Source organism: Filicampus tigris, chromosome 3 (genome assembly GCF_054856515.1).
Source record: "Filicampus tigris isolate MCC_2025a chromosome 3, RoL_Ftig_1.0, whole genome shotgun sequence".
Classification (NCBI taxonomy): Eukaryota; Metazoa; Chordata; class Actinopteri; order Syngnathiformes; family Syngnathidae; genus Filicampus; species Filicampus tigris.
Window position 1 is genome coordinate 29,105,101 of NC_141219.1, and position 27,373 is coordinate 29,132,473.

Below are 27,373 nucleotides of genomic sequence, written 5' to 3' on the forward strand. Positions count from 1 at the left end.
CCACAGTGACATCACATGCCCACACAAACAAGTAAGCAGTGAGAGGACAACAACTCTAGTGCAATGTTATATTTATTTCTTACAGTGACTTTTGGTTGCCATACAAGAATTCTTGAGGATTTGAGGGGGCGGGAGGGAATGAAGAGTGCACTTACAGGAAAATTCTCTCTATTCATTTCAGTAATTAGTTGATTCTATGGTGATTTTGAAGCACAAAATTACAGCAACATAGAAAAAACATAAACACAAGTCTTTTTCACAAATTACTGAAAACAGCTTAGTCTATATCAAGACTTAAACAAAGAATAAAATCTAATAATGAAGGCAAAATATGTTAAGAAAAAGACAGAAAGGGTTAGCCAAATGTTGAACAATGAGAATAGTGGGAGCAGCGTTCAAAGGGGGCAGTGGAAGTGGTGGTGTTTGTCCTAAACATAGCTGGTGACACTCTTAAAAGATTCTTACTACATCTACTCGGCTCTACATTTTCACACAGAACACTGTTTAGTGACCTGTTGACCAACAACAGCCACAACTATCGTTTTTTTTGTGTTTTTTTTTGTTTTGGGTGCACTTATGTACGTGTACATTGTCGTTTGAGTATCCCACTAAGGTGGCCAAGCAGACATATTAAAAATGTACAGATTGATATCTTTTTTTCCAAATACACAAGTTGCACTCTCTTGAGTCAGGGATTTTTCTTAAATGACAGATAGGCAAGTGGCGGTCAGAAGATACCTGGTTTTTGTGGTCACTTGATTGGCCAACATATCTGAAATCTACCACATTAGTAGACTGCATATCTAGGCAACAGCTCATTGAAATACAGACAAGTAAGCATAATGTGATATGTCACTTTAAAATGGGAAAATAAAACACAACAAAGGAGATTCATTCAGAATAAATATTGCTTCTTACAAAACTCAGAAGTCTAATGATAATATCTACGGTTGTATCTATTTAATATTTCTGTATTTGGCAAATCCACACACCAGTGCCGAACATATTTTTCAAGATAATCTCTATAAAATGTCATAGAACTCTATACAAATGTTTAAAAATACTGTGCTTTTCGGCCCCTGCTGACACGTCACTGTTTGTTTGAAAATAAGTTATAGCAGCGTTGTCCCGTGCCAGCCTCTCGGCCGCTAATGTTCACAGAACACAGAGCGTTTGTCGCTTTCATCCAACTCCTCCTCCGAGGCCATCGCAGCTCAGCGTGATCAAAAACAATCTTGAAAACTACCGTAGATCTCTTTGCCAGCTTCTCCGAAAGAACTGGCTTCGTAGCGAACGGAACTAAAGGGACCCGGGACCTTATTTAAGGCATCCTCACTGGGACGATGGGGCGCTGCTTTGGCCGTCAGGTCAGAAGGGAACCTTCCTAAGATTGTTTCAGCTCGAGGCCTTTTCATATTTCTATACATGCACTCAATTAGACGCTTACTCCTGTTAAAACACTCTTATGTACATTTCAACCCTGTATTGGACTTGTACATGGCAGTCAGTAACCATGGCAGTTCCATCATAACAAAAAGCGATCCACTTACAATACTTTATATCCTTTTGTTTAATCCAAGCGGATGAAAACAACTGTGTCAACTGTTTTCTTGCAGTGGTCGGTGGGCAGATAAGCGAGTGTATGTAATGTATGTGCGTGTTATAACACTCTTTCGGCATAAAACCCTGAAGCAGACAAGGGATACTTTGTGACAGTCAACCACTCCAGGCAAGTCTCAAGCTATGAGCCAGCCTCAGAGAGGAATATTTATACTGTTTATCTCTCAAGACAAACCTCTACTAAGTGTGTGCATCTTACTATTTTGCTTTTTGGCTCCACGCCATTGAAAAATATCTTATTGCAGCATCATTTACAGTGGATATTAAGGTCAGTCATCTTGAGACGTTTCTATTTCTACTACCATCTTGATTCCTCAAAATGAAGATGTCGTTTAGTCTAAATAGAGCTTTTGTATAAATATGAAAAAACATTTTGAGTTACAAAGTTATATTGGTTTCGTATATGTCATTAGTTGAAATGAAAAAGATGATTAAAGGAAGATTCAATCCTGGATTCAGATGAATAAAATACTCTTCTAATTGACAGTTCTGCAATCATGAAATTACACAATTGTAGTTTTCAAGGAAAAGACGGGTAACACAGGGCTGCTTTTACTCTGTGTATAATCAAATCATAATTAAATATATATTTTATGATGTTTCCACCTCTTTAAAAATCCTGAGCCAGACTGGCTTTTGGCTCTTCCTGGCCTTTTTTATGTGCGTAAAAAAGGACTCACCACCTGGCTCAATATGACAAAATGTCTACAAAAAGTAATCCACCAGAGCTGGGCATTTTACTAAAAAATGAGAAATTCGTCATTCGCCTATTTTTCCGGGGTATTCTGATTAGAAAGGATCCAAATGACCAATCGGAATGAAAATGCCGAATCCAAATGGATATTCCATTCGGATTCACAGAATTGTATTCCTTTCAGTTCAACCGCAACAGCCACGGTGCGTCCGGTAGCGCATGCTCTGTTGACGTAAAAATGACGTGACGTCGTTGTATGCGCACTTTAAAATGGCAGCGATTTACGAGCTTGTCTGCGACGAGAGAACTTGTCTCAAAGTACTGCTAACTTGTTTTTTTCAAGATGCTTCTTTAATAAAGGTGTTAAAACAATCGCGAATAATTTGCTAAATAGCTGAATGAACTCCATCTTGATAAATCACGTGATGTTTACATCGATCTCTGCATGTCACACGGCTGTAACACGGCTGATCAGATTAACAGGGTGGGGCAAGTAAACGGCCGATCGGAATAGATCATGTCACATGTAAACGGGTGGCTAGAGGTCTCCATTCGGAATGATTTCAATCCGAATGACAAAAAAGTAGTTAAGTTAGTGTGTGGACAGGGCTTGTGAAGGAGGAGCTGCAGCAGTTTTCTATCCCTTGATCACTGTTGACGGTCACGGTCTGCTCTGGTCGACTAGCACATCAATCTAATAAAGTGAGTCCGCTACCAACTCTTCAGCCTCTGTCCTCCTCACGGTGTGTTTTACTGCTTCTACTCGCTAGCAATCTGGCTGTGCCTTTACTGCTTGAATAGCTATGGTTGTATTGCTCACTTGTGAGAGTTTGGCACAAGTCTATGATCACACACGTTCAAAAATAAAATAATTACCACGGTACCTTTCATCAGGAAGTGCTTGAGCAGAAGTGGTGCGATATCACGTGAAAACTGTGTCCATTGTGTTTGAAAAAGGTTAACTATTAAATGTATAGCTATAGTGCCATTGTAATAAATGCTACACAACTCTTTAACAGTTAGGTCCAGAAGTATTTGGTCAATGATAAACTTTAGTTTTGCCTTTATACACACAACCACCATGGATTTGTCTAAAAGTAAGTGTAACGAGACATGACACTTCCAGTGCATCTAACATTTGTTATTCCCATTTACAATTGATAATCACAAATCAAAATGTAAAAGTGATTATTCGGTTATTTCTTCAAAATAATGTAAAAAAAAAATCATAATTTTTGATATTTCAATTTTGGGCTCTGATCAAAACTACAAAATGGAGACTGTAATTTTAATTGTTTGGGTTTACAAGGAGCATTATCACAGCTAGGTTAGCTTGTTAGCCACCACAATCAGTCCGGACCACGACTACCATCCATCAAATGGTTGATGCATCATCAGCCAGATCAAAAGTGATACTGTATATTCCAGTATTTGAAACTTTATTCTTTTTAGCTTTATACATTATGTCTGACGCAGAAGATATGTTTAGCTGCAGTGAATCAGAACCAGTCATGTCATCTTCCAAACCGCTTATCCTATACAGGGTCGCGGGGAGGTGCTGGAGCCTATCCCAGCAGTCAACAGGCGAAGGCAGACTACACCCCGAACTGGTCGCCAGCAAGTTGCAGGGCACACACAGACACCGTCACTGAGCGGGAATCGATCCCACGCTGCCCGCACACAACTCAGGCGTGTGTACCACTACACTATCAGTGACCCGTTCTGGGGCCGTACGTCCTGACCAGATTTGCGAAGGCTCATCACCAAACTCACAAACTCGACCAAACAAATGTTGAAATAAAACTACATTTATGTCCCATTTTACCATTTCATATTTTGATGTGATTCTAAAATTCAAAGATGTAAAGACAGGCATTTAATCATTTTTGTGTATGACCCAAAAACAGCCAGTTTGGATAGGCTCCCGCTCACCCATAATCCAAAAGACGACAAACGGTATAGAACATGAATGGATGGATATGTAATAGTGTATAGCACTATAGCTCAGTAAGCTATTTGTACTGTTAACATTATAACAGTACATGCCAGTGCCAGGAAACAAACTATTATCAGGCTTAATGCCTGATGTGGTATCCTTGGGTCATGTGCTGTTCATTCCCGTCTCCATTTTTTCCTTTCTCATCATTGTGACACCCTGTAAAACCCGATGAGTTTGTTCAACTGAAATGGTTTGAGGAAACCGACTGCAATGATTCATTTAAGTTAATTACAGTAACTTTAGCAACGTGATTATTAAAGAAAATTTGATTTGACTACAAATAACTCAGATATTTATTGTTTTACAAGTAATTTTAATTGTACTTAATATATATTACTTCAAATTAATATGAATGAAATCGGAAATGGGCTTTCACTTGTATATCACTATTGTACACCTTAAAAAAAACACGTGTATTTTTTGGGGCCTAAAACAGCTATTGACGAGGGAAAGTGATTCAGTTTGACAGGTTTAAGCTACATTATGTCAACATTTCTTTTTCTTAAGATGTGCTGTTAGGTTTAGTTGACCGTGGTTTTGTGTGGCTAACAAATCTGATGCCATGAGTGACAGATAAATCAAATCTGTTGGTCCAATGCATGAATGCTAGTAGTGTCTTGCACTAAGCGTGTTCTAATTCATTGTGATCAGACGATTTTTTGTGGAACATGTGCTCTTTTGATCGTTATCGGCGATCACCCTCATGGATAATCGGTATCGGAAGTGGCAGCATAAAACCCTGATCGAAGCACCCCGACCTTGCCCCATATTTAAATCAACTGTGCTTAAGATGAGGGCATCTCCTTATTGAGAATGTGTATTTTTGACTCTGTTCTGAATACTGTTTTTCACCACAGAACGTATTCTGCCACCATGCACTTGAGTTGTCCTCCCTGATTTTATTAAAACTGCTGATTGGGCTTCCAATCACTTTTTTGTAGATGTGTGTTGTTTTTTGGACTCTTCCTTGCATTTTGATCTCTTTGGATATCAAGTCAATAGCTCCAAATACCAAATGGATACCAAAGAGGCCTACAAACTTTTATCGGCTTCATTTTTCTTGAAGTAACAACGGAATGCAACACACCTAAAAATAACAATAATAATGATTACCTTGTGAATCCAAAGACTTTTGACTCCCTGAAACTGAATGTGCTATCCCAAAAATGACCAAAATGGTAACTGGTAAATATGAAAGTCTACACTTCAACAACATCTTGATTGTTTCATTGTGAATCAAATGTGTGATTGCAAAGTCATTGCAAAACTCTTTTTCTACTAAAATACTTCTGGACCTACACAAATTTGAACTGTAATAAATCGTTTCCCCCAAAGTTGCTTTCCATTTTACTTCCTCTTTAATTAAATGCATCTCCTCTAGCCTTCAGCTAATCAGTCAAACTGTTCCTTGAAAGATGTCTATTGAACTCAACTTTGAGTGGTGGAGGTCAACACTGCAGGGATTCACAGTGCTGCTCAGTGGAAGGAATTAGTGTAGGAAACAGGGAATGTCCTTAATATGTATCAACCACAACCACACACACCAAGAGAGGACAAGGTGCCCTTTTGTCATCGGTCGTCAAGCTGACGTGACTTCACCCAGGTGAAGTCACGTCCAAAACGATAAGCATTCTAGAAGCGCTGAATGTCATCACTAATGGTGTTGGCCTTTGGCGACGCCGAGGCTGGCTTGGCGCCACCATTGCAGGAGCCAAGGCTCCGACGACCACCTCGATCCACACTCTACTCTCACGGGAGAAGGCGACTGCTGTGACAGCGTGTGTATATCCATGCTTCATGTGTGCATGTCTATGAAGACAATGTCTTCCTATTCATGGAATTGTGCGCACTAAGTGTGTGCTTCTTGTGGTCACCAGATATGAAATTCAAACGTGAGCTAATTGTTCTGGTTTGGACAAAAACAGCTGAAAACCAAAAAGTGTTTCTCTACAACCTTAGATGCACTCAGAAATATAACTCCGGTAGGACTCTAGTGAAGAAATATTCTCATGTTATTCTCTAGCAAAGATAGAAAAGGATCAAAAAGAAGAAAGAAAAAAACAAAAAAAAGACCAGCTCAGCTGGTTTTCATGTCGCCACACGTGGGGCGCATGGAAAAGGTCCGGAGTATTCCAAAGCTGCAGTCGGATGAGCGCAGGTGTTTGCGTGAAATAAACGACTTCCACATTGTTCCAGAGAGCGTCGCTCATCCTGGCCTCTCTCTCGCTCCCCTTGATGTCACCCAGCACCTTCCTCTCTTCCCCGCGTCCCGATTGGGAGGCTGACTTGCACTGGGGTGCTCAGGTGAGGTCGAGAGAGGACAAAAAAAAAAAGGCAAGAGGCAGCATCGACTCGGACAAAAGCTTCCGTGACTGGAGTGTACGTCCTGTGAAGACATTGGTCAAAGTGGAGCCGCCGCCTGGCGTCTCCGCTGTCCTCTGGGCTTATCTGTCCTGCAGCAGCTTGAGAGCCCTCTCGATGTTCATGCGGTGGCCCACCCTGGTGACGCCCAAGTCGATCAGGTCCTCTTTTTGCAAGGAGGGCAGGTGGGCGCCCTCGATTTCATTATCCAGGAAGGCGTCTCTGTGCTCTCCCAGGTGGAGGCTCTCCAGCCAGTCGGCCACGTCGTACTTGCTCCACAGCTCCACGGGCTTGGAGGCGAAGGGCTTGCCAGACGCCGCCACCGCCTGCATGAGAGTCAGCGGCGAGGGCGAACGCGAGCTCCCGCTCCCGCCGCACGACGAGCTCAGACTGTACGCTCCGCCGCTGCCCATGGGCGGGGTGGGCAGGCCGAAGACATCCGTGAGGGTGGGTGACACCGAGGGCGGGAGCGAAGAGCAGGGGGTGAGGGAGGAGGCGGAGTCCGGAGGGCTGCAGGGGTGTGTCTGAGACGGGAGGCTGCTCGGAGGCGTGGAGGCGAGGGCGGCGGCGGCAGCAGCAGCGTTGTTCCGCATTCCTGAGTCGTCTGGCGGGGGCCTGCGGGAGCAGAGAGGAGGTGACAGGCTACCATAGGGCTCATGAGATTGACTAAATTCATATTATTTGCACCCCAAATGTCGCTATGATCGCAGAGCAACCACACTTTGCACTCAATCAATTCATCTCTGAACTGTACAGCAGTTTGTGCCATTGAAACTGCTCTCCTGTGTGAGTTTGATCTTTTCCAACAGCAGAGTACAAACCGATACAGATGTGCAAAGTTTGTTAGTCCACTCCATTCACAATCTATAAAAAAATATATGAATGCTTATTACATTTTCAACAGTGAACCTATATCTATATTTGAAAGGATACATTCCACCCGAAAGAAAATATGGAAGAAAACAGAAACCGATGAAAACATGTAACTAAAACAATTTATTCTGAATAATGCTATACAGGCTGCTTTTGTTGACGTACGATCAAATACAGTTTATGATACACCGAGACGATAGGAGGATGAGGATCATCAACACATTTATTCAATGTAATGCTACAAAAGTAGCAGTAGATGGCAGTGTACACACATTCTTTGTTGGCTGAAACAGTTAAGGACAGGACAGCAATTGCAAGGAGGTCAAGCCTTGTTACTGGCTTACACCTGATGATTTTGTCATCGCAAGATGATAATGCATATTCATTTAACAATGTTTATCACTGCCAATGTAGTAACTGACTGATAGTGTCGTACAGAGCTGGGCGTTCTGTCTATGTGAAGGACCGATCTGTCTATCCGTCTCTGACGGACGCCCGTTTTGCTGACGCTTGACGAATGACGGGTAAAATTTTAGATCTTCCTTAGACCAGTGTTTTTCAAACCTTTTGGAGTTAAGGCACATTTATTTCTTTGAAAAAATCCCGCGGCACACCACCAGCTGAAATTGTGACAAAAAAAGAAGCTTATTTTAACAATATAAGTGTTATATTGTTTATATAAGCATTGTTAACATTGAAGAATGATGTTATATTATAACGTCTTGAATAGGAATTAAATAAACACAAAGAAAAACGTGTTTTATAATGTTTCATATTGATATTCAGTGTGAAACATGGGCCTGTTTGGATAAACATGCGTCACTAATCCACTTGTCTCTAAACAAAGACAATTAGCTACCTGCTGCTGCTGCCACCTGCTGGCATGGAAGAGTACTACAATGTAGTAAAGTGTGCCGCGGCACAGCACAGAGTTTGAAAAACACTGCCTTAGACAACTACAATTATGCCATTCTTAATATTCAATAAAATAAAATAAAAAAACCAACGAAACACTAATTCAAAAATAATTTCATAATTTACTAAAAAAATTTAAGTATATATATTTTTCATGAATCTCACTGGGTGGGCCTGGGTGGGCACAGGCCATATAGTCCATATAGTCCACCCTGCTATAGACGGGGAATTTTTTTTTCTCTGAAAACTCAGTCTGCTAACCCTTTTCCGTTTCAAGAAGGGAGGTAACTCAAACCGGAGAAAGAGGGGTAACTGTAGCCGGTTTCAGAAAGACATAACTTAAGCTCTCGGTCAGTTACCGCAGTAACAGACTCTCTGAAAGTAACCTGGTCAGGACCAGGTTCATCTCAATGATCCTCGAGTTCTGTCTCCGCCCTCTTTCAGAGCCACACACTCCATTTCATTTCTTCATTCAGTCCGTTCGCAGGTGAGTTTTGCTGTAAGTTCTGTCAGTATATGAGAAGTCCATTTGGCACAGTATCGAGAAAACGTTTCCATTGAACTTACTCAATTTTATTTTGTCAAGTGGTTGCACGAAACATCTGGTTTAAGATTTTTAAAGAAGACTATATGTCTACTAAATAAATGTATCTGGATCCAAATGATTTTATTTTGTGCAACCACTTGACAAAATAAAATTGAGTAAATTCAACACCCCAATTTTTCTGTGTAAGTGTAGACAAACGTGACATGTCCTTATGTTAATGATCCCGTACATGGATGAAGGTGCAGCATTACTACGCAGAGAATTAAATAGTCATTGGGAGATCAGACCACGCAGTGACGTTTCAGCATTTTAAGAAAATTATCTTTTTGAGCGGTACCGTTTTACGTGACAGTCCATCATCTACATACACTGAAATAAGTTTCTGTTGAATTTACTCAATTATATATTCCTTCAACGGAATTGCACGAGATAATCATCTGAATCCAGATACATTGTTTTAAGGAGACTATACATCTACTTCAAAAATGTATCTGGCTCCAGATGATTTTATTTTATGCAACCACCTGACGAAATATAATTGAGTAAATTCAACCATCATTTTTTTCAGTTTAACACCATGAGATTATGCCGAGGTCTCTTTGAACAACGTTTTTGTATTTCATCAGCTGTTAAGTGTGTCTTTTCATAGTTGTGGTGCACGCGCTTAACTCCAGGTGAAGGTACTCCGACTAATTTAAATCAGCTGTTCTGGAACCGGAAACTCAGAGTTTCCTATCTCAGAGTAGATCAATTCAAACTTCAGGATTAGACTCAGAGTTTGATGAATCAACTTTGTGAAACTGACCCCAGGTGTGGGGGTCCCATGACCCACTCACTGATAGATTTCTTCAATGTAACTTAGTAAAACTGTATGTTTGTTTGTCTTCCACTAACTACTTCCAATTTCATCACTTCAATTCAATTTCGCTACCTAAAGCACAAACCCCTCTTTAAATATGGAGGTTTGCACAACAGCGAATGGGCGGATTTCCGGTGCTTCGCTCCGCGTCCCACCGCTCCAAACGCATCATTCGCGCCGCGCCCGCCCGCGCGAACTACATTCACTCCAATTCAAACTCTAAATTCAAATTCCAGAAACGCTCCCAACGCAGTTGGTGTGAACGTAGCATGAACGTAGCAATACAGTTGTGAGAACGGATGATGGGCTGGCGATCTACCCACAATGCCTTTGCGATCGACCAGTCGATCGCGATCGACGTAATGGGCACCCCTGGGTTAGAATGAGTGAACATGAAATTTAGTGCCCGCTATTTTAGATCTTAGTAAATTAGCCCTAAGTGTGCTATTAATGTCTGACTTTGGTGGGAGAGAAACACTGAGGGCATAAAAGGGGCCAAATCTGACCCTCACACAGTCAAAATGACTTTTTTTTCCTATTGTTCCCAGAAGCTTGCTACATCTACCCTAGATATAGCGTTTCTCTGCTTGGATCATATGGAACAGCCTGAGGGGAAGTGAAGGGGGCTAAGAGGGTCATTCTGCCAAAATGGAACTGGGCCATTTGAGGTGCATGGCCACTTATACGGGATTAAGTTGGGCGCTTTTCAATACCAGCTTCTCCACAGGAAATCATGTAGGATGGATGAAATGGTGACAGAGGACATTAGAGACCACATTAAATGTGTGATCAACTTCATGTATGAACACACACGCACGCGCACACACACACGCATGAGATAGGAGGCACAGAAGAACATGATGCATTAATGAACTGACAAGTCACTGCCATCTGTCTGCCTTCTGCTCTGTAGGAACCCATAACGTAACAACAGACCGTAACGTAATAATGACCCATAATGTCATAAATGTGCCCGTTTATTAATGTAATATGCCTGTAATGTAATAACTGAACAATAACATAATAAGAGTCCCAAACCTATAACGCAATAATTTATGGCCAATAACGTAAAAACGTCTTCGATTATTGGCTGATTATTACGTGTTAGGCATACTAAACAAACAAACAAACAAACAAAAAAATCTTTGCAAATGCAATAACCGCACCCATAATGTAATAATATACCAATATCCCTATTTAAGTTTTTATTTGTTCATATAACTATGAAAATGCATGCCCTCCCAGACTCTGTCGCTATTTGTATTATTTGCTTGTTTAACTTAATGGTTATAAATACTATGTCCATCACTATGTCCATCTCTTCAGTTCCTTACACCATTTAAGTTCCAACACTTGTGATTTACAAACAGACAATTACTTATATATATTATGTAAACCACTATGATAACGATACCACTTTGAGGATGGCATACCTGTAATCTAAAATTAAATGAGCAAACACTATCCATGAAAATGTCAACTTCATTCAATGTTTGTATCAATTGTTTAGGGCGGTGGTGGAGGGTGGAATGAAAGCAATCAGTCCTCATTTTAAAGATTTTGAAATGTCGATTTCTGCTTTTCTTCATTTGTACCTTTTTCAGACCATTAACTGTAAAATAGAATGTGTAACATGAGCAACATTCATTCATTCATTCATTATCCATACCGCTTATCCTCACAAGGGTCGCGGGGCGTGCTGGAGCCTATCCCAGCTGTCTTCGGGCAGTAGGCAGGGGACACCCTGAATTGGTTGCCAGCCAATCGCAGGGCACACAGAGACAAACATCCGCACTCACAATCACACCTAGGGGAAATTTAGAGTGTCCAATCAACTTACCATGCATGTTTTTGGAATGTGGGAGGAAACCGGAGTACCCGGAGGAAACCCACGCAGGCACGGGGAGAACATGCAAACTCCACACAGGGAGGCCGGAGCCGGGATCGAACCCACAACCTCTGAACTGTGAGGCGGACTAGCTAACCAGTCGACCACCGTGCCGCCACATGAGCAACAATATAACTTAAAATAACTGCAGAATTCTCATGGGCTCGCCACCCGTGGCAGGGGCCAAAAGAGTCGGGTGCCGTCCAATTTGGAACGTAACAGCCGAAATGGTGAACTTTTTGTTCTCTGAACTTTGACGCTTGTTCGATGAGGTCTAAAGATCCATGCTTGCCTGATTGCTTGCCCACTGCCAGTCGCCGTCTGCCTCCCGAGAGTTGACACAGGTTTAGCGTCGCTAAATATATATATAAATATAACCAGTCGGGGTTCGTGTGCGCGTTCATGCTCTTGTCCGCTTGAGCTTGTGAAAGTGGAGGAGCAATCGCCACGGTATTTTTGATTTTGTGGAGGTGATCATGATGAGATCACGTTTTAAGTCAATAAATGCAAATTATTGTGCAGAGCACTTTTATACTTTCACAGGTTGAAGTGGACAAGAGTAGTAATGTGCATTTGCATTTTGGTGGCGATCGGTTGCCGTTTTAGACAACAGAACTGACAAAGCGAGCAATATTACCGCGCTTGCCTCCCTCCTGTGACGTAGACCGCTGAGACCGAAAAAATAACAAGCCGAGCTCCAAAAGGGGACGGACCAATTTGTCGTAAATCTAATCACAAAAAAAGCCCTTAAATCACTACAGTCTTTTGTTGGGGGCATTTTAGTACTGATGTCATTTTTACATGCAAACTTATTATATAAGTGCCAATGTTAAGCTCATCTAAGTGTACTGAACCAACTCGAATCATTCCATTTTTAAATGTCCAATCCTGGAATCATATCGCACCCCATACATCGAGACATTGAGACAAATTGTCTTTTATTGCAGGGATGCACACCCCTGACATGAGCATCACAAATGCTACAAATACACTTCTAGACTTTGATAAATCTCTTTGATTTACAGTACTGAATTAAATCCTATTATAAAATTATTTATATATAATAAAAAACCCTCTCAAACTGATCCGTACAATATTGAATCGAATTGCAATCCCACTGAATCAAATTGTTCTACTTGAAAATGTATTGAATCGTATTGCGTGCCATTTATTGATTGGTTTATTTTATATAAGATATGTTCAAAAAATCATCTTATTTTTGGAGAGATGCACAGCTCTAATCGCTATACAGCCAAAATATACTAATAAATTAGCCCATATCGCTCAAAATACCCTCTGGTTACCATTAATTTATCATCCACCACAGCTAATATGGTACACTATTATGCTATCTTTAGCACCCAATTGTGCAGCTCATCAATATCCTAACATGAGTGTAAAACAAAGATACAACTATCTAACTTGGTATTAGCATAATCATCAGCATTATGATAAGAACAAATTTACTTTTCATGAATAGAAAAATGCAGAGATGACCATTCCGTCAAGGATGGACACCCATTTTGGAGATTTTTTTTTTTTTTTTTTTTTTAAAGGATGGACGGACTGAGAAAGGACGGAAGTGGGTTTTCGTCCGTCCCTGTAATCGTCCCTAGCCAGGTCAAGTACCGACTGATGTGTTGTGTTGGGTTCTTTTAAAAAGAAAGACCACTGTTCTCTTCTGCGATACCATGGAGCCACCATTACTACAGCCTGCACAACACTGGAGAGTGCTCTTTTTCATGTGCGTTCCCTGCCGGTAACATTATACTCACAAGCATAGTTTCCCCTCTAGTGGATGCCCGTTTCACTGATGATGAAAAAGGTGGATTACAATTTTGTTTTGTTAACTAACTATTAATATTTAGTGCATACCTTATCACTTTGCATGTGAAGTATCTCCTTGTCTGGGACATCTCTAGAGCATAAAAATCTCTCCAAGCCGTCATTCATGCTCATGAAAGCAGCGTAGTACACTTAAAGCGGAAGTCAACCCAAACATATTTTTTTCACGAATATGTTCCCAGCAGGCCCACTAGTTGAAACAAGGCATTCTGATTAATTTTTAGTTTGTGGAATATAAATTAAGCAGCAAAATGCACTCGTTTTTAGCCATCTCTGGGGGCGGCCATTTTGTCTTCTGTGGACTGAAAATGACATCACAACTGCTCACAATGACCAATCACGGCTCAGATTCAGAAAACAGGTCAGCCGTGATTGGATATTCTTGAAAAATATATTAACATTAACGGCAAACATTCAGGATCAAATATACGCGATGTAAATATACGCAGTAACATGTGTATATACACATGTATATACACACCAACATACATAAAAAGTATGAGGAACACTAATTTTAGCCTGTACATAGTACAGAGGAAAAATACTCCAAGTAAGTGACAGTGCTGCAGTGCTGTAGTGAAATGTAAGGAACAGCATTGGATAAAAATAAAACTCCGGTATTACAGTAGTGGGGAATGTTGGGTATTGCACGGTATTACAGTAGTGGGGAATGTTGGGTATTGCACGATATAAGCTTTAACTTTAAAGTTACTGTATTTCATTATAAAAACTGTTTTAATTCAGTTAGCAATAATTATAACTGTTATTGTATGTATTTTTTTTTATCACAAAAAGTGTATACATGTACTGTAATGACAACGTGATTTTAACTTGAATACTTAGGTGTGTCATAGGCTTTTGCTGCTGAGTGTTTAAAGATTTCAGTGTCTTAATAATTTACTAAATTAAGAGATCTTTGTTGGTGTATTTTTTATTCTGGTGTAATTTCTTAGAATGCCACCCAAATGGTTCGCTTTTATTTTTTTCCCCCCAAAAAAATGTACCATTTACTTGTCATCTCTTCAAAATAAACATATTTTTTTAAAAAATCTTTTTTTTTGTACCGAAAATATACCGAAAAGAAGTTTCCAAGAAACTGAACCAAATCGAAAAGTGATTTAGCGTACCTTTACACCCCTAATAGACATACATAGTCTCCAGTGTCATTTGCCAGGAGGATATCGTTCAAAACACGTAACAGGGCTGACTCTGTGCTATGCATCATCTTGAAACCTGACTGGAAAACCTCCATGACATTATGTTCATCCAAGAAAGATTTTAACTTTGAACCACTTTTTCCAAAATTTTAGAAATAAAAGGCAGCTTGGAACTACACCAGAAGACAGGCCAAAACTGATTCACCAATACTCAGAAGAACCTCCTTAAAGAAGTGAGAACGAACGGAGTCATAAGGGCAACCAGATGGCTTATTATGGCAAACCACATCCTTCAAAAATGCCAAGGAAACCGCCTCAAAGGAATCGAACACTGCGGAACAAGGAACTTGGACAGAGGGGTCAAATGTGTCGTTCGAAACGAGAGCCCTAGCTGTAGCAACCTGTTCAATGAAAAACTGCAAGAACCTATCGCACATTTCAGGGGACGAGTCCGTGCAAATTGGCTACTGGGGGTTAAGTGCAGAATCAATTGTTTTAAATAGAGCACGTGGATCATGGCGATTTGCCTGAATGAGACGTGACACGTGGTCTTTCTTGGACTCCTTCACCTTTCTCTGGTAACGACGCCAGCAGTTCTTTAGTATTTGATAAGAGACCTGCAGCCTGTCTCCTTTCCACCTGCGTTCAGCTCTGCGGCATCCTGTTTAGCTGCACGAGTACTCTCATTAAACCATGGCTCCAGTCTAACTTTTGGCCGCATATTTTTAAATGGTGCCCCACAGAGTTCAATATAAAACAACAAGATGAGTGTAACCAAGTGCTCTGTGTTTGAAGAAGGAATACAAAGCTGATCAAAGCCATCACAGAACCGACTAGCAGTGATGGGGTTAAAAACCCGGCACCTGCGCTCGCTAGCAGTAGCTCTGACAGCACTGGAAAACATTACATCAAAGAGCACAGTCATATGATCAGAAAGCACATTGTCCAACACTTTCAGATTTGTGACTGATAGACCAAAAGCAGGACAAGATCATCGAAAGTGTGTCCTTGTTTGTGAGTGGGGCCAGACACGCACTGCACTAAATTAAGAGTCAATGGGTCTTAAGAAGTCCTTTGCCAATGTTTTTTCAGGACAGCACACATATTAAAATTGCCCATAAGCAGGATGTGATCATATATCAGCATGATTTCGGCAAGAAGATTCGAAAAGTCATTCAGAAACTCCTTGTTGTATTTGGGAGGACGGTAAATTACAGCGCAGAGCACAGTGACGGCACTGGCAACTTCAAAGAGAGTGCCCTCAAAGCTGGTGAATGATGTGGCGAATATACACTGTTTACATTTAAATTTGTTTTTAAAAATAGTCGCCGTTCCTCCACCACAACCTGAAGTTCTCGGAGCGTCCAAGTAAGAACATGCAGGCGGTAATAGTTAAAGCATCGCACTGCACTCACCGGCGCCAGTCCAAGTCTACGTCAGGCAGAGGAAATCCAAGTCATTGGAAAGAAACAGCTCCCTCAGAATAAACGTTTGGGTGTTCAACAAAGCTATCCTTGTGGGAGTAGCAGGCTCACGTAGCTCCTCTGATTGGCGAGACCTGGGAAGTTCCTTGAGAAACTGACAATCCACGCGACGTCTGAGGACGCGCTAATGACAGCACAGCCAAAGGTCCTCGTACAGCCGACGATCGGTAGCAAGGAGGAGTCAATGGGGCCTCGAATGCGCCATAACGGAGCAGGGGACGAAGCGTGTTTTGGCTCCCTTTTCAGCTTCGCTAGCTGGCCACTGCGTTTGCCGCGGCACCGCTTCCACCATGATGGGAGCGCGGGGACATGCAAAAGGTCCGCCACGATGGCGTCTTCTCCCAACCATGCTCAAATGCACCCGAACCTCCAACACTGCATCGTAAGTCCAACAAAGATTGGCGATCATACACCAGAAGAGAGTCGATGAATCAAGCACCAATCACCAAAAACAGAAAAAAAAAAGCCGAAATATCAAGATGGTCGCCGACCATACCGGCGGGGCACTGTATGCCATCTTGGCAAAAATATATATATAAAATAAAATAAAAATTCAAGCAAGTCAAGTCATTACAAGTCATCAAGTCATTGGTTCAAGCAAATCATAAGTCATAAAATCTTGCCCAGTCACAGCACGCTGGAGTGATAATACATTTTTTTTCACTGATCATACTACAAAAAGTACATTATCTCTAAAAATTACATGAACATTTACATCTCTAAAAATGAATTGAAAAACAACTTAACTTATAAAATGAATGTCTACACTTAAATTATTTACAGGAATGTATGTCATTTTTCATACTAACATTTATATGAGTGGCATACTGTTAATGTGGTGATAAATACTGAAATATGCTGAATGTAGGAGTAAACATGCCAAAGATTTAAAAGCTACATATGTTGATTCTGGTGCCAGTCTGTTACCTCTCTCTAATTAGTGGGTGTAAAAGATAAATGAAAGGCATTCACTTTTTGGAAGTTGACGTGACGAGTTAAACTGTTGAGCTAACCTAGCTAGCTTAGGTTCACAGCACTATCTTAGATGTGTCAGACAGATGAAAGGAAACTGGAGATGTCGCTCTCATGTTTGAGTCACAAATCTTGCATGTTGCAATTGTCTTTTTCCCGATTTCATCAAAGCGATCATTCTTGAATCTAAAATCGTTCCTATTGAATCCTCTATTCAATAAGGAGGTGACTCAATTATTACTCAACTCCAAGACACTCTTGATAACGCCAAATAATGAACAATGACCTTCCCCGAGTGGATACCATTATTTTGCAAATGACAAACTAGCGATGTATTCCGTGCGACATTTTGTTCATAGCAGTGTATCCCAACCTTTATTTAGCCAACATTAGAAAAAATCATACCACAAAACAAAAATGTCAGAAAATGTGGATGCACAGGTTAATGCCATCCAATCCACCAGAGCGTTTATTCATTATTTTTGTTGCCTGTTTCGGTTTATCTGGCATAGATAAATGAACAAAGATACATTTGCAGTAAATAGAGAACGTCTAATTCAGACCAATTAAGTCAACTTGGATATTGTCCTGAAGCAAAAATGTTGTGATGCAAAACATTGAAACTTTTTCACTTAAAGCGGAAGTCAACCCAAACATATTTTTTTCAAGAATATGTTCCCAGCAGGCCCACTAGTTGAAATACGGCATTCTGATTAATTTTGCATTTGTGCATTATAAGTTAAGGTCCGCTGATAGTGTAGTGGTACACACGCCCGAGTTGTGTGCGGGCAGCGTGGGATCGATTCCCGCTCAGTGACAGTGTCTATGTGTGCCCTGCGACTGGCTGGCGACCAGTCCGGGGTGTAGTCTGCCTTCGCCCGTTGACGGCTGGGATAGGCTCCAGCAACTCCCCGCGACCCTGTATAGGATAAGCGGTTTGGAAAATGACATGACATTATAAGTTAATCAACAAAATGCACTCGTTTTTAGCCATCTCTGGGGACGGCCATTTTGTCTTCTGTCGACTGAAAATGACATCACAACTGCTCACAACCACCAATCACGGCTCAGATTCAGAAAAAAGGTCAGCCGTGATTGGTGTCTTTAAGGGTGTCTCCACTTTTGTTGCCAGCGGTTTGGACATTAATGGCTGTGTGTTGATATATTTTGAGGGGGCAGTACATTTATACGAGCTGTACATTGACTGCTTTACATTGTAACATGCAAAATGTCATTTGTTCAGTGTTGTCCTCTGATGAGATAAAATGATAACAATATTTACAAAACTGTGAAGGTGTACTCACTTTTGTGAGAAACTGTCAGTCGGAAAAAAAACTATCACTACACCACAAGCTAAAGCAGGATGTGTCATGTGTCATCTTCCTCACCGCTTATCCTGTAAAGGGTCGCGGGGAGGTGCTGGAGCCTATCCCAGCTAACTATAGGCGAAAGGCAGACTACACCCTGAACTGGTCGCCAGCCAGTCAGGGCACACACAGTCATTGAGCGGGAACCGATCCCACGCTGCCCGCACACAACTCAGGCGTGTGTGTACCACTACAATATCAGCGACTTGCTAACGCAGAAATTAAGTCATATTTACAATAAATATTTGTATGAAAATGAAAGAATAACTGTAGGCACAGCAGTAACTGAGTAGATGGAGTCCTGTCCTGGCCTTGACTGATGCAAAGCTATATTGATGTGGTGGGAGACCTCACTTGTACCACGCCTACACTTCTTACGACTCCTTGCTTCTTTCCAGCACACTCCGCTTCACACATAAAGGGTCACACTCATTGGTGAACATGCACATGCTGCATTTATTAATAGAAGTCAGAGCTCTCTCTCCCTCTCTCACGCACACACATGCGCTCACACACTCGGCTGTGCTCGGTTACATAATGGTGGTCTACTAAAGCAGCATGGCACGTGAGCTGAATAAAATTATGTTGAACTCTGCTGTGGGTTAGGCTTGCCATCCTCCTGCTCACGCACGCACGCACGCATGCACTCACTAACACGTGCAAATGTGCCTCCAACTCAGGCTGACATCACTGCAGGCCTCAAGGCTGCTCTCATCAGCTGGTTGCTTGGCAACCGTTTCGTCCACAGGCACAACCAACGCACATTTAGTCTGCGGGGCTAAGAGACAGGGATAAAAAAAGATAGAGCGAGAAAAAAAAATCCCTATCAGCATCCGAAGGGATGGAAAAAGGGATGTTACCACTCCTACCGAGGTTCATTCCAGTACAGTGACGAAGAAGAATGAGAGCAGGAGATTGTGCACAATAGCAAGTGAGCCGAAGATGAAGCGAGTCAGAGTAAAATAAAGAGCGCGAGAGGCCGGCCATGTGTGAATCTAGGCCATCTTCTGTTTGTATGTTGCCATCTGTTCGACAGCCATGAAGGCAGGTCTACCTATACCCTCTGTAGAACATTTAACATGAGGCCACTGTCACCATCTGATGCTCGCTAACCGCAGACATTCTTACCATCTTTTCTCACTAAACTGCCTTGCGACCCTCTCCACATGCTATAGCTCATTTACCGCCCCCCCCCCCCCCCAATCCTCAGAGTCCGGAGGCTGATAATTGGAGACCCCAGTGGTGTAAATCAAGAGGTTTTAAACACTGAAATAACCACATCATTATTTCAGAGCAACAAACGAAAACAACAGATAACAAGCAATCGGTGGACTCTGCCAGGATATTCAACACTGCTTGAGGGTTCACAACTGAACATGACCTGTTCATCAGAGCAGCCTAACAGCGACTTTATTGAATTAATTACATCAGACAATATACCCTCAAACTACACTCACATAAAATGACACCCATTGTGCAATATTTTGACTGTGCAATGAGAGACCTGTAATGCTTTGGATATGCCACAGCCGGTGGTTAGGGGGTTAGGGTTGGGTTGGGGTTACCGTTAGACAGTTGGGGCAACTTCAACGGGTTGTGACTTTAAGGGAAGTCAACCAAACACATTTTTTTTTTCAAGAATACATTATGTTCTATGCAGGCCCACTAGTTGAAACAAGGTACTCTGATTAATATTGTGTTTGTGGAATATGAGCTAAGCAGCAAAATCCACCCCTTTATAGCCATCTCAGGGTGCGGCCATTTTATCACTTCTGACGACTGAAAATGACATTACAGTTGCTCATGGCATGACCAATCATGGCTCAGCTTCAGAAAACAGGAGAGCTGTGATTGGTCATTACCTGAGCCCTCAGCAGTTGTGATGTCATTTTCAGTCGACAGAACTGACAAAATGGCCGCCCCCTGAGATGGCTAAAAACGGGTGGATTTTCCTGCTTAACCTATATGCACATACTCAATAATAATCAGAATTCCACCTTTCAACTAGTGGGCCTGTATAGAACATATTCTTAAAAACTATATGTTTGGGTTGACTCCCACTTTAAGTGGACGAGCATCTTAATTGCTGGTATTGAGACAGAGTCCTGTCTCTGGATGAAACAGGACTGCCGACTAAAACCATCTGATATCAAAGGCTTTGGCTCCATTTAAGTAGTCGTTAGTCACCCACCGATAACCCTCAGTTTAGACAAGAATTGCATGCAAACGGCCGGTATACTTTGAGAACCAAATCATATTGAATCCACTGACCAATGACGAACATATAATGAACATAACACGAACATAAACGAACGATAACATAAATGAACGACAAACCATAAATCAATGTGTTCACCAACCAGCACCACAAGATGAAAGCTGTCATAACTATTGTAGTAGAAACACTGATATCAAAGTCATGAAAAAAAACAAAACACTCCTATGCATTATTCATGATTCATTCTTTTACAACACACTCATCTTAATGGAGAGTGGCAATAAAGGAACAGACCGGTCAAAATTCATTTTCCAGCATTCGATTAGTCAGTGTGTAAAAGGAATAAAAGTGCTCAAATCAATGGCATCTGAAGTGCTGAAAAAAGGTTTATGGCGAAATCAAAACAATGACATAGCCTTTACGCAGCCATATTGGACATTTTGGACCGCTTCATAGCGTCACGCCTGCTGTACACTGACTGTTCATTTCGGACTTGGTTACTGTTCTTTTGAATCTATTGTGTTTTCGTCAAGTATTCCCATCATTTAGATATCACTCCTACTATGTCGGATAATCATGTGGGAAGGTTCCCTGTGTATATTTGCTTCATAGAGTGGCAACATTCCGTCACTTATGGAACAAAAATCGCGAACGATTGGCACCAAAATGTATGTGGACACGTATAAAAATATGATAATCCTAGTCTGAAAATAGAACCAAACTCGCCATTTTTTGGAAGATAGTCACATCGTAAGCGTTAATATGCATATGTATATTAACGAGGCAATGCTTCAGACGTGACTAGCATCCAAAATATTGTGAGTTACGTTCTAATGTTTTCAGAGAATGATTATCACATGCCTACACTTGCGCACATACATTTTGGTGATAATTGGTTATGTCGTAGATTTATGATAGAAGTCATATTGGAGGCTCGCAGGCTGACTGCATTGTCATCCAAAATGTCCAATATGGCTGCATACAGGTTATGTCATTGTTTTGATACTTAATCGTCTTAAACCTTTTTCAGGGAATCGGGTGCCAAATATATATTTGTACTTTTATTCTTTATACACACTGACTAATCAAATACCCGAAAATGAATTTTGATTGGCCTGTTCCTTTCAAAGTGTTAACTGCCACATCTGATATCGGCAATTCAGCATGCAGCATTTTTTTACACCCTTGCATGAATCATAATGCATTAATATATTTAAAGGTCTATTCAGATCACCCTCTTAAAAAGGAAGTGTATGGTAAAAATATATTATATATTCGTTTTCATGAGAGATAATGATCCAAAAAGTTAAGTCCAATACATTTTAAGAGGTGACAAGGAGAGCCAATCTCAGGGGACTGCTTGTAAACCCACTGACTGGAGTTTGGTATGTTGATTTGTTTTTAATTCACACATTGGTTCAGTATCAGGTGCAACTTGGGGTTCACTACTTAATTACAGGACAGTTTCACAGAACTAAAGGGGAGCCTAACAGTCGATCAGTCATCTGAATGCCAGACGATTATGCCAAGGTTCGTCACCTCATAATGCTTTATTTCCGTGGTCACCTCTGACGACTTAATCTCTTCCAGGAGTTACCTCCAACTACCCATGTGAATGCTCTGTTGCTCAGCTTTCCTCAATCTTTTGGTCCCAACTGAATCGTTATTGTCGGGTGTGTGATGATGAAGATTTGAGAAACTGCTGACCTGCTTTACACCATCATCTTTATTGTAAAGATTTAATATCACAATAATGTTTGTTTTCAAATTGTATTTCTTATTACATTATCAAACACAGGTAGCGGAAGTGAACAGAACTCCAGGAAGAGACAAAAGGAAAGTCATCTGACGACACTGGGAAAGGGGCTACTGTATTGTATTATCAACGGTTTAATTTCAAATAAATCAGAATATTCGCAAGCACTAAACAGAAATGAAAAATTCAAGAAACACTGCGGGTTATAGAAGAAACTTCAAACATGCTCTTTTGGTCTTTGATATATTTGTAGCTTTCAAACTTCCTAAAACCTTTGCAGTCTACCAAATCTTTTCTTGACTATGGCTGGGTACCATATGGCCATATCAAATGGTTACATGCTAAAAATCATGTGCCATGCCTGTGATGAAAATGAATACACAAGTGGAGATCTTAGTATGGCATGACAACAGCCGATGGACCCTACCTGTGAGGGTGGACTGGGGGAACATGAAGAAAGAAGAGATGAAGGAACTACGGGAGGCTGGAGAAAATGGAGATGAGCTGAAAATGAAATGAGCACAAAGTGTAAGGTCAACAGACCAAGCACCGATGATGGAAATGAGGATAACATGATAGCATGTGGCATGAAGCGTGAATGGAGTGATGCAAGGGAGGACTTGAGCAGCTGCTGGGCATCTAACTGTAATCAAGAAAAATAGATGCAACCATTTTGATCTAACTCTGTTTATTGGAACAGAAAAAAGAAGTGCCCAAAGCAATCAACCCTTTTCCCGCTGCTTTCTACACCTTTCTGATGAGCGATGGACTGTCCATGCAAAATGAATGCCACCATTGAATTATTTATTCTGCTTTTTATTTCCCCCCGCATTCTGAGATGTGAGGTTAAAAAAACATGAGCTGATGTAGTTCAGGTACTGTTTCCACAAAACCATTGTGCCACATCTTTGAGTTTTATAAACGGGATTCTGACTGACTGTGTCTCTCCTAAAATATGATGAGAATAGCATCAAGTAACATGTCATTTCTGCACATGTCATTCACACATTAAAAAAAGGGGGAAATTGAGCTTTGGCCAAAAGTCAGACAAGCCAAATGAAATAATCAGACAAAAACTTCAAAGAAACCCTCTTAACTCTAGAAAAACAAAAATGAAATCCCTTTTTGAAAATAAAGCCTCCCAGCTCTCACCGAGCACTGTGAAGGATTCCCCTAAAATCTTTGACAGCATGCATTACTGCTTTCACAAACATTTGACAACCGCTGGTAATTTATTTGAATCTCTCAAGCTGACAACGGACATTCCTCCCACAGCCTGGTCTGACGACAACCTTTCATTAAATCAGATTTTTAATTTCTATCATTTTAACATTTCAGAGGTACACAAAGCCCTAACCACCAGATATTTATTCAATACCTGCAGGTCCTGATAAATTGGACTACTTTGAATCTGGCAGCAAATCTCATTGCTCCACTTCTGGCATACATTTTTATTTTCTCCGTGATTACTAACGATATTCACCAGGTGTGGAAATTTGCCTTTGCTGTTATTACCGAAGTAACACCCAAAGAAATTCTAACAGAGTAAAGCATACAATTATATAATAGCAAAGTGTGGTGCGGTCGGTGCAATTCTGAAATAAAAATGAATAAAATATTGTAGAACTGCATTTACTAATACATCAACTCAACTCAACTCAACTCAACAAGAGTATCTTTGCAGCTGCGGTTGTTTTCAGCATGTATTCTTCATAACCAACGGGTCACAAGCCCAACACTACCTGGAAGACGTCAATCTAAGACTGCTAACACAAACAAATGATAGGTGGTAGTGTCTCTTCTAGCACTGGCAAATAATTTTGTCAGATGTTCTCAGCAATGATCGCTTAAGTAGCTAAGCCTCAACCCCATTACTTTAAAATATTTATGAGATATGTATAACAATATTGGCGCAAAACCTGCCTTAACAAAGTGAAGTAAATGAGAAATACGGTATGTTTAGCGAGCAATTCCACAGCAGTTTAAAAGAGAGAAAATAAGTGAGTCATTATGTACCTTGTTCCAAAGGCCCCTTGGTTCCCTGTAGGGGAGTCGAGGCTTTCTCCTGACTTGGGTGGTCTATCGCGATTCATGTGTTGCAGAATGGAGCTCAACTCTGTGATAACCGTGTTCTTGGTGTCAGGTGTAGATGGAGGGCTATGAAGCTCAGGAGGTTGATCACCCCACAGCTTTGATGTCCTTTGAGTGGGCGTCCTAGGAGGTTCCGAGGATGAAGTATGAGCAGGAGGACCCTGATAAGATTCCGGTGGTTCTTCAATTAGGGCATCGTGGTAAAGTGAGGTTCTGTTGATGACTGATTTTCCTTTGGGTTTGGGTGGTACAGGGGGTCTATCCACCAGGAAGGAATGCCCATCTGCGGTTGCATAAAGGCTCTCCAGAGTGGTGTCACAGAAGCCTCCCTCTGACGAAAGGGTGGAGATGCTTGACACGGTGCTGGTGGTCTCCATGTGCTGAGGATCCCCACTGCTGCGGCTGTCTACCTCTTCAATACCAGAGTCACCGATCCCTGACTCTGGGTCTGGCGGCGGAGGAGGATATGTTGAGGCAAAACTGTTTGGCACCCGTTTGTGTTGGTCACTGACAAGTGGAGGGGCATGGACATTGTATGGGGGTAGCAGAGGCCCCCCATTCCTTCTCTGTTGCTGAAGCATCTGTGCAATGGCACTCGCCTGGTCATCGGGGATGTCAATGCTGTTTGCAAATTCCAGGGGAGGTGGGAGTGGCTCTGTGAAGTCAAAATCCTCATCAATGTCAACTGACGCTAGAGGAGGAGGGGGGATACGGAAGGACAGCTTCACAGGTTCATCCAAGGATTCCCCTAACGGAATGCTACGTCTTCGTGTCGAGGAGGGCTGGGGATTTATGGACAATGTTGGGCCGCTGCGAGGATCAGGTTGATTGGGGTCTTTCAGCTCAGATGGCCTGTTACTATCCTGCCCTTCCAACTCTGGGTTATTTAACTTGTTGCTTGCCTCTGTGCTGGTGTGAACCATTAACAGCCCAGCTGACTTGGGTGTGTCAGCCACATCTGCTGGCGCACTTTTCCTCTCCTCAACTGTCTGATGCTGTCGCTCCTCCCGGGCCGCATCAGACTCGTATTTCTGCTCAGTCATCTGCCTCCGCAAGCCACCCCGCCCTGAACGGCCCATGGTTGCAGAGGAGATTGCAGCAAAACTTGTCTCAATCCCAGACCGCAACTTGGTATCAATAAAGAGCGGCTGGTTGAGGTCTGGTTTGTGGCTTGGCTGCAGTGGGAGGGACTGAGCTTCGTGTTTGGGAGCTTGCGGAACCTGAGGAGGATTGTGTTGCTGATTTTGATGATGATTTTGTTGCTCTTTCATTGCTCGGTCACGAGCCGCGAGGGCCAAAGCAAGAGGAGAATTAGGGTCTAGAGGTTTACCGGTGACAGGATGAAGATACGTCCCATTGGCCCTGTAGTGGCTCTTTGGGGGAGTGGCTGGGAGACTAACAGGGCTGTCCAAGTTGGGACACTGTCCTGTTTTAGTGTTTAATGGCTCCCGAACAACTGTGGGCTCTGGAGTGTTGAAATCTGTCATGTTTCCACTGCCTCCCCCGACAGGGGGTCCAAGTTGCACTGGTGGAGCCATCATCCTTCTCAGTCGCTCGTCACTACCAAACATACCTTCATCGATAGACTTCGACTGCCGAAGGCGAGGTGTTGGGGTCGGACCAATTAAGTCATCATCCCCCATATCTATTGACTGGAAGGCAATAGAGTGCTTTTTTGCCTCAAGCCTTTTCTCACGGTCCCGCACCGCACCGGCAATAGCTGCCGCAAATGGGTTGCCTAGAGACATTGGGTCTTCAGGACGCAGACCACCACTTCCACCAACAGTTGGCATTAGAGATGGGTGTTCTGGAGTGGTGGGTTCAATCTCCATACTGCTACCCTGGCTGCTCTTGCCGCTGCTGCTGGTGGATGGTTCCTTGACAATGATGGTAGGAATGGGGATGGAGGAGCATGTCCGCTCAACAGGTGTAGTAGGCATGGAAACTGGGCCCGAGGGGCTTGCTGGCATATGACACGTTTTTTCTGGACTGTCCTCGACATTTGACTGTTTTACTAGCATGCCCTTCCTTCGTGCTGGTTTTGCTGGCACATACAAATTTTTATTGCCGACCTCAGAGTAAGGGTTTTCGGGCACCGGCGTGCGCCCTCGAGTACGTGGGCTCTCAAAATGCTCGGAACTCTGTCTGTGATAGCCCCTCCTCAATGTGCCAATATCTGTGGTTCTACTAATAGTCGTCACTGCGTTAGGAGAGTTCTGAGTGAAGCTGGGTCTTGTGGTATTGTAACTCTTGGGTGTTGAGCCAGCAGGTGAGTTGTAGGCAGGTGGCGACGGGGGTGAAATGGCTGGGGGAGGAGGGATATCCTCTGAAGTATCTGGCATTGAGAGGCTGCGGGAGAATTTAAGTAAAGGAGGCGTAAGGAAGCCCTGTTTTTCCTCCTCTGTTGTACCTGTTGTGAGCAGAAAGAAAATAGACATTTAGAATATGGTAACAACATAAAACAAATAAATAACTAATATTTTGGCCACAATATTGATGCTACAATGAATTAATTATCCAAGAGTTTAAATGTGGGTTTGCTATTGTATTTTAACATTATAATTAGCTTGTCCCTTCAGGAATCTGCAGAGAAAAGGTGTTAATTCTACAGAGAGCAATTCTTGATTCCGTGGCTTGAAAGTTGAATTTCTGTGGGCATTAAAAAAAAAAAAACTACCTAAAATGATCAATAATAAAAACTTAATGTAATAATGAGGTAAGAGTTTC

The 27,373-nt window shown here is 41.9% G+C and overlaps 1 protein-coding gene across 2 annotated transcripts in view; it reads right to left on the bottom strand.

The window, feature by feature from the left end:
- Window positions 1-54: 54 nt before the first annotated feature.
- LOC147150553 (SH3 and multiple ankyrin repeat domains protein 2-like) overlaps window positions 55-27,373 on the bottom strand; it is a 239,698-nt gene continuing 212,379 nt past the window's right edge. For both annotated transcript variants that reach the window (XM_086024819.1, XM_086024821.1), the window contains 2 exons: window positions 24,572-27,056; window positions 55-7,289 (listed from right to left, as the gene is read on the bottom strand). In XM_086024819.1, coding sequence (XP_085880945.1) covers window positions 6,758-7,289; window positions 24,572-27,056 — 3,017 coding nt within the window. In that variant the 3' untranslated portion in view covers window positions 55-6,757. The remainder of the gene's footprint in view (window positions 7,290-24,571; window positions 27,057-27,373) is intronic.